The sequence below is a fragment of the Alosa pseudoharengus genome, unplaced genomic scaffold (assembly GCF_046254945.1).
Source record: "Alosa pseudoharengus isolate Yale_2024_CS ecotype anadromous, Long Island Sound unplaced genomic scaffold, YU_APseudo_1.1 YU_APseudo_1.1_scf_3, whole genome shotgun sequence".
Classification (NCBI taxonomy): Eukaryota; Metazoa; Chordata; class Actinopteri; order Clupeiformes; family Clupeidae; genus Alosa; species Alosa pseudoharengus.
In genome coordinates this window covers 1216551-1231032 of record NW_027468718.1, presented here as the reverse complement: position 1 = coordinate 1231032, position 14482 = coordinate 1216551, and the positions used below count along the sequence as shown (strand labels likewise).

At 42.0% G+C, this 14482-nt stretch overlaps 1 protein-coding gene across 1 annotated transcript in view; it reads right to left on the bottom strand.

Annotated features, from left to right (window-relative positions):
- The window catches only part of fam124a (family with sequence similarity 124 member A), a 50354-nt gene that overhangs the window by 25695 nt on the left and 10177 nt on the right, over nucleotides 1-14482 (bottom strand). Inside the window, exon 3 of the mRNA XM_076264543.1 lies at nucleotides 14148-14482. This exon is cut by the window's right edge and continues 211 nt beyond it. Coding sequence (XP_076120658.1) covers nucleotides 14148-14482 — 335 coding nt within the window. The remainder of the gene's footprint in view (nucleotides 1-14147) is intronic.

Genomic DNA, 14482 nt, shown 5'->3' with positions numbered 1-14482 from the left:
TGGAGGTTAGCACACTATAACATTACAGCATTACAGCTACTTGTCAATATGGACTTGTAGTGCAAGGCAAGTATAACTGTATAATTATACGCTGTTTATCTTATTGACTCCGACACAGAACCCACCACCACAAATACAATTCAATTCTGTGGGAAACACTGCCTTCCATTATCAAACCCTTCATCTTATCCACAACAAATAAATAGTCCTGTAGAATCAAGTATTGTTAGAATACTGTTGGGTTGTGGAGGTTAGCACACTATAATGTTACAGCACAGGGTAATCCTAATTTTATGCATCAAATTTATTCCAATCCAACTCAAAAGTGTTGAACGACACAAAGTGAAGGTTTTATCCAGATCAAAACCAAGAATAGATTATGTGATCTAATCCAATTTCAGGATCCTTGTTTCCCTTTGAACAACCCATTTTCAAGATTTGATCCAATCCGATAGCTGAAATCCGGTAACTGAAATCCGATAACCGAAATCCGATCACGTTTCTTTTGAACAATTGTGCCCAAACAATCAAAGCATATGTAAAACTAAAAAGCTATGCCATCATGTTCGTTTTGCTCGGACCCCGTAAATCACCGCTTGCGGTTATATTTATTATTATTATTATTATCTATATTACTATTATTGTTGTATTGAATGCTTTGGCAACACTGTAAAATTTACATTCATGCCAATAAAGCTTGTTGAATTGAATTGAATTGAGAGAGAGAGAGAGAGAGAGAGATAGAGAGAGGGAGAGAGGGATAGAGAGAGGGTTGTGGTTAGATGATGCAAGACGGAGGCAAGTTCACCTCCCTAACCTTCCACCCACACACACACACACACACACACACAACATGTACCCGCACGCACGCACACACACACGCACGCACACATACATACACACACACACACAGCTCCTGTGCACCACTCTCTTCCTGCTCATAAGGCTTATGAGTGAATACTCACTCACTCAATCACTCACACACACACACTCACACACACACACCCACACACACAGACGCAGGAGGCAAGTTCACCTGCCTAACCTTCCACCCACACACACACGCACGCACGCACACACACACCCACACACACACACACACACACACACACACACACACACACACACACACCCACGCACACACACACACCCACACACACACACCCACGCACACACGCACACACACACCCGCACACACACACACTCACACACACACCCACGCACACACACACACCCACGCACACACACCCACGCACACACACACCCACGCACACACACACCCGCGCACACACACACACCCACACACACACACCCACGCACACACACACCCACACACACACACAGGAGTCAAGTTCACCTGCCTAACCTTTCACCCACACACACGCACGCATGCAGGAACACCCACGCACACACACACACACACGCACACACACACACACACACACACACACACACAGGAGGCAAGTTTACCTGCAAAAACCTCCACTCACCCGGTAGCAGACGGTCTTCCACACACACGCGCACATACACACACACACACACGCACACACACACGCACCTCAGATAAATTAATAAATAAATCAATTAATTCATACCAACAATATAGTGCGATGTACTGTGATGTTTTTTATAAAATCCGATACGGCGGAAAGTCCAATATGTTTATGTGTGTGTGTGTGTGTGTGTGTGAGAGAGAGAGAGGAAGAGAGAGTGTGTGTTACTGTAATGTGTGTATGTGTGTGTGTGTGTGTGTGTGAGAGAAAGAGAGATAGAGAGAAAGAGAGAGACAGAGAGAGAGAGAGGGAGAGAGAGTGTGTGTTACTGTAATGTGTGTATGTGTGTGTGTGTGAGAAAGAGAGAGACAGAGAGAGAGAGAGGGAGAGAGAGTGTATGTTACTGTAATGTGTGTATGTGTGTGTGAGAGAGAGAGAAAGAAATATACAACTATATGGAGCTCATGCTTTCCAAGCCCAATCCCAGGGGTCAGAAATCAGGAGACAAGGAAATACTGGCCATCTGACTTGGACATCCGGGACAGACAACAGGTCAAAACATCACCCAATGCCCTAAGGCAAGGGACAGTGGTTAAATATTACCTCTGTATGGCACTCATCAAGCAAGAACACACCATACATGCACACATGAACACACACACACACAGACACTCACACACCCACAGACACTCACACACACACACACACATACACATACACATACACACACACCCATCAAGCAAGAACACAGAAAAATATGAGAGAGAGAGAGAGAGGAAGAGTGTGTGTGTGTGTATGAGAGAGAGAGAGAGAGAGAGAGAGAGAGAGAGAGAGAGAGAGCGAGAGAGAGAGAGAGAGAGAGGAAGAGAGTGAGTTTGTGGGCTGTATTTTGCACACCAGTACATGGCGTAAAACTCGTTTTCCACCCGTGCAAAGTTTAATTCGGTATTTTGCACGTTTCTTTTTTAAACATTGCGCCCAGGGGTGTGGCAATTAACAACCTAGGGAGGGGCCTGGCGCGTTGTCTAAAAATCGCTATCGTACACCACCTAAACCTGGTCAGAAGTCAATGGCGAGTTGTTCATATGCTATTTTAAGAGTGCATGTCAACAGTCATATTGGCAGGTGCACGCACCATCCTTCTATCATTCATGAACGCACACCAGTGCACGTCCATGCAAAGCATTACAAATTGATTAGGGAGAGATACGTATGGAGCACAGCTGAAGACGCACTGTTACGAGATATAAGCAACTCCTCTGCAGGATAAATGTTTTTTATTCAGTCATTTGAGCAACATTAGGGTAAGTGTTGCTTTTTCCAGCCTATGTTTTAGATGGTAACCCATTGTCAGTCAATAGTGAAAGTAACTGCATATAACTGTCTTCATTGACTGACACCTTGGTGAAGTTAGTTTCACTTTGCCAATGAGTTCAAATAATAGACGAGTGCAAATGTGTGAAGGATATGCTAGGTTTTAGTAAAGCATGGTTTAAGAATGACTATTTCATAGGGTCTCGCAAGCAGCCTCCTTCAAATGCGCCGTTGAATGCCAAAATACCGATGCATTTATTTGACATATCGCACTTTGCGCCGTTAAAGGGAATGACAGATGTCATTCTCATTGGTTTAAAATGATGTTACGCCCCAAACACACCCATATGACTGATTAAAAAACCTAGGAACACCTTGTTGCGCCAAGTGCTCCCCGTTTGAGAACGAAACCCCTCCCAATGTGAACTGGACATCCTACTAAATTTGAATAGACTTTTGACGAGTGACGATGCGCTTTAGAATGTCATGATTGGGCCCTATGTGTTTGTGTGAGTGTGTGTATGAGAGAGAGAGATAAAAACTAGTTTACAATACAACTAATATACAGTATCTGCATGACATATGAATAACTCAATAATAACATATAAATCATATAATCAATATGATATATTAATTCAAGGATAACTATAAAATAGCAGTGTTGTAGTCAAGTCACTATGCCTCGAGTCCGAGTCCAGGTTCGAGTCCTCAGTGTTCAAGTCCGAGTCAAGTCCAAGTCATTAAAAAAAAATTCCAAGTCAAGTCCGAGTCGAGTCCACTACTCATCCGAGTCAAGTCCGAGTCGAGTCACTATTGATCCACGTCGAGTCCGAGTCGAGTCCCTATTGATCAAGTCGAGTCCAAGTCCAGCACTAAAGTAAGCATAGCCTACATGTCGTTCCATTTTTTTCCATTGCAGATGAAATCCTTAAAAGCAAAACGGACAATCTTCTGTCTCCAAGCAGGGGTGTGAAAGTAGTATTGCCAAATTTCTTGCCAAACCCAATGTGTTGTATTTATTATATCGGAGAGAATACCATACCATAGCCATACCATAGCCTATAGGCCTACTCATAATAAATGAGCAATCCACATCCCAATCACACAGGCCATTAAGTCACATAATGCTGTTACTGACTGCTGACAATTATAAAGGCAGTGTTGTAGAAGTTCATACTTCACAAGAGCTAGATGGACGTTGGAGTAGGCCTATTTTGTAAGAGGTGGTGTGGATCATAAAAGGGCCTCCCCTAAATTCTGGCTGTTAAATAGCCTACACCATTTTAGCACAGTTTGGGAGGGACAGAAACAGAGCAGGGTCCGTCTTGGTAGCTTCTTTCTGACTCCCGTGACGTGAACACTGGCTACCTGCAACTGCATAATGTTATCACTTCACTGACACTATGGAGACATATTTCACGTCAACAATAGAGATGAAAACTAGCTTTCGGTTAACGGAGATGTAGATCATCTGCCTAATTAATTTCTTTGCGCAACAGGCCACATTCTACGTTCATTTCGGCGAGATGAGTGAAATAAATGTTTTTTAAGCTGCCATCGCCATAGGCTACATGGACACTCTACTAGGCAATTTAATGTTATGCTTCTATATTTTATGACACCAAAATTAAGAAGTATGCTATATCTTGATCGGGAAAACGTTTCGTTTATTTTTCTTTCATCCGATAATAGCCTGCTGCCAATTAACAGACAGAAGCACGGCAGGGCACGCCCCGAATGAAAATGAATGAATGGAACCTCGCTTCTCGCGTCAGTCAGGGAAAACACTGTTCACCAAGTCACGATGATCAGCTATCCAGCAGCAGTGTGTGTTGTTTAGCCTAGGCTGAGTGTAATCTTAGGTAGGCTAATGACATGTCATGTATGAGAACTAATATTGCCTGGCAATAGCCTACTACATTGAAATAGCGGCGGCCATATCTCCAGGCATTTTGGTGTTCAAGTTAACGTTAGTTTGCTTTGCATGTGAACATGATGTGACTTGCGATGGACGACACGAAGCAGTAGCCTAACATTCCCTTGAACTAAAATTAGTATTACGAATAATTTAGATATTAAAATCATATAACAAATTATAGCCTGATGACATACTACAATTACAGCCTTATGATATATTACAAAAAAAAGTCGAGTCCTCGACGAGTCATCGCGAGTGCGAATGCATGAGTCCGAGTCCAAGTTCGAGTCATTCAGTGCTCAAGTCCAAGTCAAGTCACGAGTCTCTAAATTTAGCTAATGACTCGGACTCGAGTACTACAACACTGTAAAATAGATACATGTATCTGATATACACTGGGATTGGTTCATTTTGTTGGTTGTTCGATAACTAGTACTCCATGAAATCTTTAACAATTACCCTCTGGAGTGTTCAAGGCATTCAATCATCCACTTTTGGTTGCAAAACTTAACACTGTGGAATTTCAGAAAAGCATTTCAAACATGGACATTATAAAGAACATGGCGCAGGAATAATGAGGTCACCCTCTGTCCTATAGGATATCGAGAAATCGCAATCTCCACCAGAAAAAATAAAGGAATAACACAAGGGAGAGATTTAGGGGGCATGGTGATATGGCATAAAAATGGCATAGAAACTCTAACATTCACGAACAGCCCAGCAAGCTGTTCCGCACGAGAGAGAGAGTTACAGATGGACTAAGAACAGCAAAGAAAGCTACCTACCAGCTCTCTATCACCCTAAAGTTTCCCCAACTATTGATACTTTCCCTCTTAGTAGTTACCCCCACAATATAGAAGGGGTAAACTTAGCAGTAGAAAATATAAACCATATATTTGACTACCTGGTAGAGCCCCCTGAAGAACCAGCCATACAAAATGGCAATACATGGAAAGATTATTTTGAAAATCTGTAACAGAACATATATGACCCCTGAACAAATCCAAATAATCGAAAAACTGACCAAAATAGAAAACACAACTATCGAGGCATCTGTGTAAGCAGTAATCTGGGGAAGGTTTTCTGCAGCATCATGAACAAAAGAATCATGAACTTCCTTATCGAGCACAGTGTCCTAAGCAAAAGCCAAATTGGATTCCTACCAAATTATAGAACATCAGATCATATCTTCACATTACAAACCCTAATGATAAACATATGAACCAAAACAAATCAAAAGTATTTGCCTCCTTTATAGACTTTAAAAAAGCATTTGATTCAATTTGGCATGAAGGTCTACTCTGAAAACTAATTGACAGTGGTATTGGAGGCAAAACATACAGCATAATAAAAACAATGTATTTGAACAATAAATGCACAATTAAAATTGTAAATAAGCAAACCAGCTACTTCACTCAAGGGCGGGGCGTGAGGCAAGGCTGTCCACTCTCACCAACTCTCTTCAACATCTATATCAATGAATTGGCAAACCAACTAGAAAAATCAAAAGCACCTGGCCTCAGCCTTCATGATTCCAAAATCAAATTTATTTTATTTGCAGATGATCTGGTTTTGCTCCAACAGCAGAGGGCCTGCAGCAGAACCTAGATGTACTGCAAAAATTCAGCCAGACTTGGGCACTGGCTATTAACACAAAAAAACTAAAGTATTAACATTCCAAAAGAGAACAAATTGTCAGGGGAACAAACACAACTTCACATTTGATAAAATAAAATAAAAATAGAACATGTCACAAATTATAGTTACCTTGGATTGAAAATCAGTTCTAACGGAAACTTCAGCTTGGCTGTGAGAGAGTTGAAAGAAAAAGCACAAAGGGCTTTCTATGCCATACAAAAATCTATTGAAATCAAAATACCAATCAGAATTTGGCTCAAAATATTCCAATCGGTTATTGAGCTCATTGCTCTATATGGCAGTGAAGTGTGGGGTCCTGTTACGCAACATACAGTGGAGAATAACAACTGGGTTAAGGCTCAAGAGGGGTATTTATTTACGTTCCCTAAAAAGGGCAAAAAGCAGGCTTGAAAACCGGCAAAAATGCTCAAAAGCGTTGAAAAACTGGAGACGACGAGGTGGTAGCAACCAGCAGGAAAACCCAGACAATGCTCTGCAGACCAGGTCCAGAATGAGCCTTTTGAAGATGCTGGCCAGGTGCTCTGCATCCTGGCTAATTGGATCACCTGGTTAGGGAGCAAACACAGAATACGGCAGGTAACAGCACCCCTACCACTCACAGCCAGTAGGGTGTGCCAAAAATCATAACGGTAAATCAGAAGGAACTTAGGGGGCCGTAACACACACAAACACACACCGCCGTAACAGGTCCCCTAACAAATCACGATTTTGAAAAATGGGACAAAAACCCAGTTGAAACCCTGCATGCAGAATTCTGCAGGAACATTCTAAAAATGCAGAAACAAACAGCAACTAATGCATGCAGGCCAGAACTCCGCAAACAGCAACTAATGCATGCAGGCCAGAACTCCGCAAACAGCAACTAATGCATGCAGGCCAGAACTCGGCCAGTTCCCCCTTCTTCTAAAAACTGAAGAGAGAGCCATCAAATTCTGGCAACATTTAAAAACAAGCGACCCCACATCCTATCACTTCATAGCCTTAAAGAGCCAAGAATTGAACACAGAAAAGAGTCCCCTCATCCAGTTGGTCCATAGGCTCCAACAAGAAACAACTAACAACACTAACATCACTAAGTGCCTCAGGCAGCACACTGGCACCTCTCTTGAAAGAATAAATACCAACCAAATTATCAACACCCAGAAAGAAAAATATCTCACGTGTGTGTGTGTGTGTGTGTTTGAGATATAGAGAGAGTATGATTGTGTGTGTCTGTGTGTGTTTGAGAGATAGAGAGAGTATGATTGTGTGTGTCTGTGTGTGTTTGAGAGATAGAGAGAGTATGATTGTGTGTGTCTGTGTGTGTTTGAGAGATAGAGAGAGAGTATGATTGTGTGTGTGTGTGAGAGAGGGAGGGGGTACAGTGTGTGATCATCCGTTTGTGTCACTTAGCCTTTTCACACTGCCAAAATCCCCGCGATATTATGTACCAGAATCGCGGAACGCATGTCCATAGACCGAGGCGGAACGGCGGGACGAAGTGTCTAGCCAAATGTACTACCAAGCACCCTAGGCATTTTGCAGAGAAAATTCATTCCGGCACCAGTGTGAATGGGTCAAGGCGGAAAAGGGAATCTGGGCGGGCGTTTTGATGACACTACATTATGTCCAGCCCACCACAGGAGATTGCAAATCTCACTGATCAAAAGCAGCAATAGCAGAGACAGCACATTATGACAATCTTTAAATTCACAAAGTCTCCAGTCATTTAACGCCTGCTAGAGCTGACTGTAGCTCGGAATGCAATCGGTTGCCATAATAGGCTATCCTAAAATCCTGCGATAACACAAAGTATGAACTCACCAGAGTCTGTCCTATCTGTCCTATACGTAGCCTATATCCTCTGATTTTAATGTTTACAGATATCTAGGCGATATTTGTAACATTAATTTTGTATTTGGCCTGTTATAAAATCATGTATTGAACAATTTAAACACATTGTGAAACCTAAACCCCAAAGTTGGAGACATGCATATAGACATTGCTGCAAATGTAAAACCGGATGACTCTGGAATGGCTAAGTGTACAGGGGAGTGCTTTAAACCGGATGACTCTGGAATGGCTAAGTGTACAGGGGAGTGCTTTACACCGGATTACTCTGGAATGGCTAAGTGTACAGGGGAGTGCTTTAAACCGGATGACTCTGGAATGGCTAAGTGTACAGGGGAGTGCTTTACACCGGATTACTCTGGAATGGCTAAGTGTACAGGGGAGTGCTTTAAACCGGATTACTCTGGAATGGCTAAGTGTACAGGGGAGTGCTTTACACCGGATTACTCTGGAATGGCTAAGTGTACAGGGGAGTGCTTTAAACCGGATGACTCTGGAATGGCTAAGTGTACAGGGGAGTGCTTTACACCGGATGACTCTGGAATGGCTAAGTGTACAGGGGAGTGCTTTAAACCTTTGTGTGGGGTCTGCTGTTTCTTCTGATATATGGTTTGTCATGTGTTGAGGGAAAGTTTGTGAAGTAGCCTATTCCACTGAGATAAATGGGTAGGTAGATGGGCAGAGAATGTAATATATATTTAATGTAAATTAAAGTTACATTTCTCCCGAACCGTTTACCTGAACAACTAAAACAACTAGTGACTAACATTGTTTAAAAGCTGAGAAAAAGCTCTTTCGTGTGATACATGTGATGTCTGTGTGATGATCAGGCTACTTCACGAGTAGTTCAGCAAAGAATGGGTGAATTTGCCAAGCCATAGGCTAAATAAAAATCGCTAGTCGGATGCAAAGCATATTGAGAGAAGGGCACCAAGGCCACAGTAGCCTGTGAACCTCCAATTTTCAAAGGGGCATCACGGCCAACGCAAGTAGCAACTCTTCTCTTCAATTTCCCTTCCAAATTACTTTTTTTTGTCGATCGCAAGAATCTAACATTCTAAGCAACAGCAAAGCAACTTCACTTGCAGTTGTAGGTAAAACAATGCGGCATCATGTGAACAGATCAGCAGGCCGGAACATTCCCACCTAGTTTTCAGTCACACAATGCTGCAGAAAGACGTAGCCTCTTCCCGCAAATGCTGTTGGATCTCTGTGTGAAAAGGGCTTGTGTGTGTGTGTGTGTGTGTGTGTGTGACTGTAAATTTGTGGGTATGCCAATTTAACACAGCAGGGGTTGCTAAGTAATGAGTGTGTCGTCATGGTGATGAGCAGAGCCTCTCTCTGATGTGATTTAGACTCATTTAGGTCACAAACCACTGACCATTCAGTCTGTGTGTGTGTGTGTGTGTGTGTGTGTGTGTGTGTGTGTGTGTGTAGGTGTGTGTGTGTGTGTGTGTGTATGTGTGTGTGTGTGTGTGTGTGTGTATGTGTGTGTGAGTGTGTGTGTGTGTGCAGGGTGCGATTTGTGTAAAAACCAGAGGGGGGGATGATTTTGAATATGTTTGTAACCCCCCCCCCCAAAAAAAAAAAAAAAAAAAAATGAACGAACGATTCATAGCCTAGTAATTTCATAGCTAATAATAGCCTATATTCATTTTGCCAACTTTGTAACATTTACCTTTAGCTTAGTTTTAGTTTACCGTTGTGTATGACTTTAAACAGCGAGTGTGCTCAGCTCCTCTAATGCAGGGTTGGACTACGTTTTGAGAAACATACAAATTCACCTTGTTCTTGACCCATCTGAAATGACTCCTCTACCTTTGCTGCCTCCATCCTTTCTGTATTTGTTATGTAAAATGTTGTAAATGATGACACTGAAGTCTTGAGTTAGTGAATTGGCTAACAGTGTTAGTTGGTATACAAATAGCCTACACATTGCGCTACATGCTGCGTAGGCTACGTGCATTCTCTCTCCTGCAGATTTGCGTTCAGTAGCCAAGTGCGTAATATTGTAAAAGTTGAAAAAATAAATGTGTTTATTGAAGCCTACAGAAAATAAATAGCTTACTATCATACTTTCAGTTAATTGGCTACAGTGCAGTGAAGAGTTTGGAGAGTGAAGTTATAGGGCAACTTGAAGAACATATGGGCCATACCATGAAGCTTCTATTTCTTGCAGCTGTTAAAACACCTGCTAGATAGTTTAAATACCCACCAACATTCGTTTTTGCTGTACAGATTATTTCTGTAAGTTATTTGTCTACTAGGCCTAGCTGGCTGATTTATCAAACAAGTGCTTTCTCGTTCGTCCTCCGCAAACTACAGGTGTTTAAAGTAAGACGATATGCTGCTCTGAACGCGTTTCATGTTTGGTTCAGCCATGGGTTCAGCGCTGTTTTCCCTGCGGAAGTTCCCGCACTAAAATGTTACAATGTTTTTGTGTTCGATGACGTTCAGAAATATGCGCCGTCTGCCAGAAGGCTACTGAATAGCCTACTCTGATGTATTGACACTGAAGATCGCTAGATTTCAAGAGTTTAAGTAAGCTAGCAGTTAAGTTGCATTCATCGCTATCAAGGGCGGAAAATCCTTGTCCCCACCGGAGATAAAAATAATTTAGCAGAGGTAGGGATAGGAAAACCAGAGGTGGGGAAATCCTCAACACCTCCCCCTACAAATCGCACCCTGCGTGTGTGTGTAGGTGTGTGTGTGTGTGTATGTGTGTGTGAGTGTGTGTGAATAGGTGTGTGTGTGTGTGTGTGTGGTGTGTGTGTGAGTGTGAGAGAGGGAGTCAAGTCACTTTATGCACATAGCACATTTAGAGCAACAGGAGTTGACCCACTGTGGTTGAATATGCTTGAGTGAGTGTGTGTGGAGGTCTACAACATAAGAGAGTATTTGTTGTATGAATATGTGTGTGTGTGTTTGAGTGTGTGTGTGTGTGTGTGTGTGTGTGTGCACGCGTGTGTGTGTGTGTGTCCTTCACTAAACTGCTTTGTAGTTGAACAGAAGACGCTTCATTACAGTAATGGACACGGCATAAGCTGCTTGACAGTGTGTGTGTGTGTGTGTGTGTGTGTGTGTGTGTGTGTAACATAATCTTATCTATGCCTTTGTGTGTGTGAGCCTGTGTTTATGTGTGTGTGTTTGTATGTCTGTATGTGTGTGTGTAAGTATGTGTGTGTGTGTGTGTGTGAGAGTGTGTGTGTGAGTGTGTGTGTGTGTGTGTGTAGAGGTGTGGACATGATAAGAGCTATAAAGTATTTCTACAGGAACTGACTCAGGAGATGCCATCAGATTAAGATACTATTAGGGAGAGATAGAGATAGAGTGTGTGTGTGTGTGTGTGAGTGTGTGTGTGTGTGTGTGTGTGTGTGTGTGTGTGTGTGTGTGTGTGTGTGTGTGATCATCTGTGTGTGTGTGTGTGTGTGTGTGTGATCATCTCTGTGTGTGTGTGTGTATGTGTGTGTGTGTGTGTGTGTGATGCTATTACAGTTGCCTCCAGAATGATTGGCACCTCTCCTAAAGTTGAATAAAAAGAGAATCTAAAATCCCCGTGTTGGAGACCACTGGTATAGAGGGAGTGACTACACATAAAACAGAGAAATGATTCCCTAACCAGAAACCCTGAATGAACTAACAATCTATTCTTGGTCATTAGCACCCTTTACATTATCACCCTTAGCATTAGCATTCTTCATATTAGCACCCTTTACATTATCACCCTTAACATTAGCATTCTTCATATTAGCACCCTTTACATTATCACCCTTAGCATTAGCATTCTTCATATTAGCACCCTTTACATTATCACCCTTAGCATTAGCATTCTTCATATTAGCACCCTTTACATTATCACCCTTAGCATTAGCATTCTTCATATTAGCACCCTTAGCATTAGCATTCTTCATATTAGCACCCTTAGCATTAGCATTCTTCATATTAGCACCCTTAGCATTATCACCCTTAGCATTAGCATTCTTCATATTAGCACCCTTAGCATTATCACCCTTAGCATTAGCACCCTTAGCATTAGCATTCTTCATATTAGCACCCTTAGCATTAGCATTCTTCATACTAGCACCCTTAGCATTATCACCCTTAGCATTATCATCCTTAGCATTAGCATTCTTCATATTAGCACCCTTAGCATTAGCACCCTTAGCATTAGCACCCTTTACATTAGCATCCTCATCCATCTCCTCAATACAATACAACTGCTGTAGTCGTGGGTTTGCCAGTGTAAGGAGCTAAATGAGTGTGTGAATGTGTGTGTGTACCAGTAGTAAGATCTTGTTGTTGTGTGTGTGTACCTGTAGTAAGATCTTGTTGTTGTGTGTGTGTACCAGAGGAGGCTCCTTCATTGAGGAAAGGGAGGAACACCCTCCCTAAAATTTCAGAGAAAAACAAAAAATATATAAAGTGAATTACTAATCTGATAAATTACTGTTAATATTACTATTTTTAACACTTTGAATGAACAAAATCGTTCCCCTAGGTCAAAATGCCAACAGCACCCCCTATCACAATTGAAAATTACTGTATGGAGGAGCTTCCTCCTCAAGCCCCTCATTGAAGTCCATTATAAACGCCTCGGACCCCAGCGGCTCGTGAATCACGTCGTTTTCAATGGGCAAGGGAGGAAGCTCCTCCGTACAGTAATTTTCAATTGCGATAGGGGGTGCTGTTTTTAGCGGCAACGGTTCAAGAATGTTATCTGCAGTCAAACTACGAATCTTATGTTGAACGGAAAGCTTGTTTTTTGCTCGTGAAATAAACAGTACAATGGAATCAGAGGACAATCTCAAATCTTCTATACATTCAAATACACTGATAATGTTTATCAAAGCAGGAAGACAGCTCCAAAAATTCATATTCCAAAACAAGATGGTAAGTGTAGGTTACTGAATGCTACATAGTCAGACAAATAGGCTACTCATGGCTAACTGGTAACGTTAGCACAGAAAACAATTAGCCATAGCCTACTGCTGGCCTGTCACATACGTGGACAGTTTACTTGGTGATAAAACATTTTTGGATAGTTATGCGTTGTTATAATCATCCAAGTTATGCCTTAACTAAACAATTGTTAAATAAGGTTCTTGTTGTTATGTTCTTGTTTTCACCGTTCTAAATGTATCTTTGGATGGTAACATTGTTAATGAATGTTTCAAACCATGATGCATTCCTTTAATGACGTCTTCAATAACATTTGCCTTTCGAGTATGCTTTCATAAATTCCCACTTAGCTATTACAACCTGTCTTTAAATTATAGCGATTTGGCTTTAAAAACAATAGCATGTTACAAATAACCACATTTAAGGTCTATTTTTAATGGTAAATAGTTACATGGTTTTATAAAACAAGTGTCTATTTTTATTATTATTGACTTTTCTGCCAATGTATTACACTGAGCAAAACCTCCAGACTTTCCATAATTTCTGGAATCTGGAAAACAGTATTTCATAACTAGACCTACATATCTTCCCTGACTTCCCAGACCTAAATTTACATTTATTTACATTTACATTTATTAATTTAGCACTATTATCCAAAGTGACTTATATATTTAAATTATATTACAAAGTCCATTGTCCCTGGACGAATCCCCCGAGAATGTCAGAACAGCATTTATTGCACAACATTGCCAGTTAAAATGCTACATAGTACATACTGCTGCTATAAATGTGTCTGGGTAGGCGGCCTACATACTCTATTGTTCACATATGCCACCAACACCATCACAACCTCACATTTGCCACTAACGCCAATCAAGCGGCCATTCCTTCCTCCATTATTTTTTTAACCACCAGCCACCACTGGTATGTACCTTTAGTAAGACCTTGTGTGTGTGTACCTGTAGTAAGATCTTGTTGTTATCTTGTTGTGTGTGTGTACCTGTAGTAAGATCTTGTTGTGTGTGTGTGTGTACCTGTAGTAAGATCTTGTTGTTGTCGTAGTCGTGGGTTTGCCAGCGTAAGGAGCTGATTGGCGTACAGGGGCGGGGCAACAGTGGGATGAGCCCGCCCACATCCGGAACACGGAACTCCAGCAGGGCACTCTCTGTGGCGACGGGCAGCTGTCCCCGTGGCAACCTCTTGAGTGACAGCTGGACTTCGGTGTGCGTGGAGGAGTAGACCACCGAGAAGCAGAAGTCCTCCTTCCGCTGCACCACCCGCCGTTGCCCCAGCAACAGCGCGTACAGACGCACCATGTGGGCGTAGCTATGGTAACGGCAGTACACGGTGAAGCGTACCACCTCCTTCC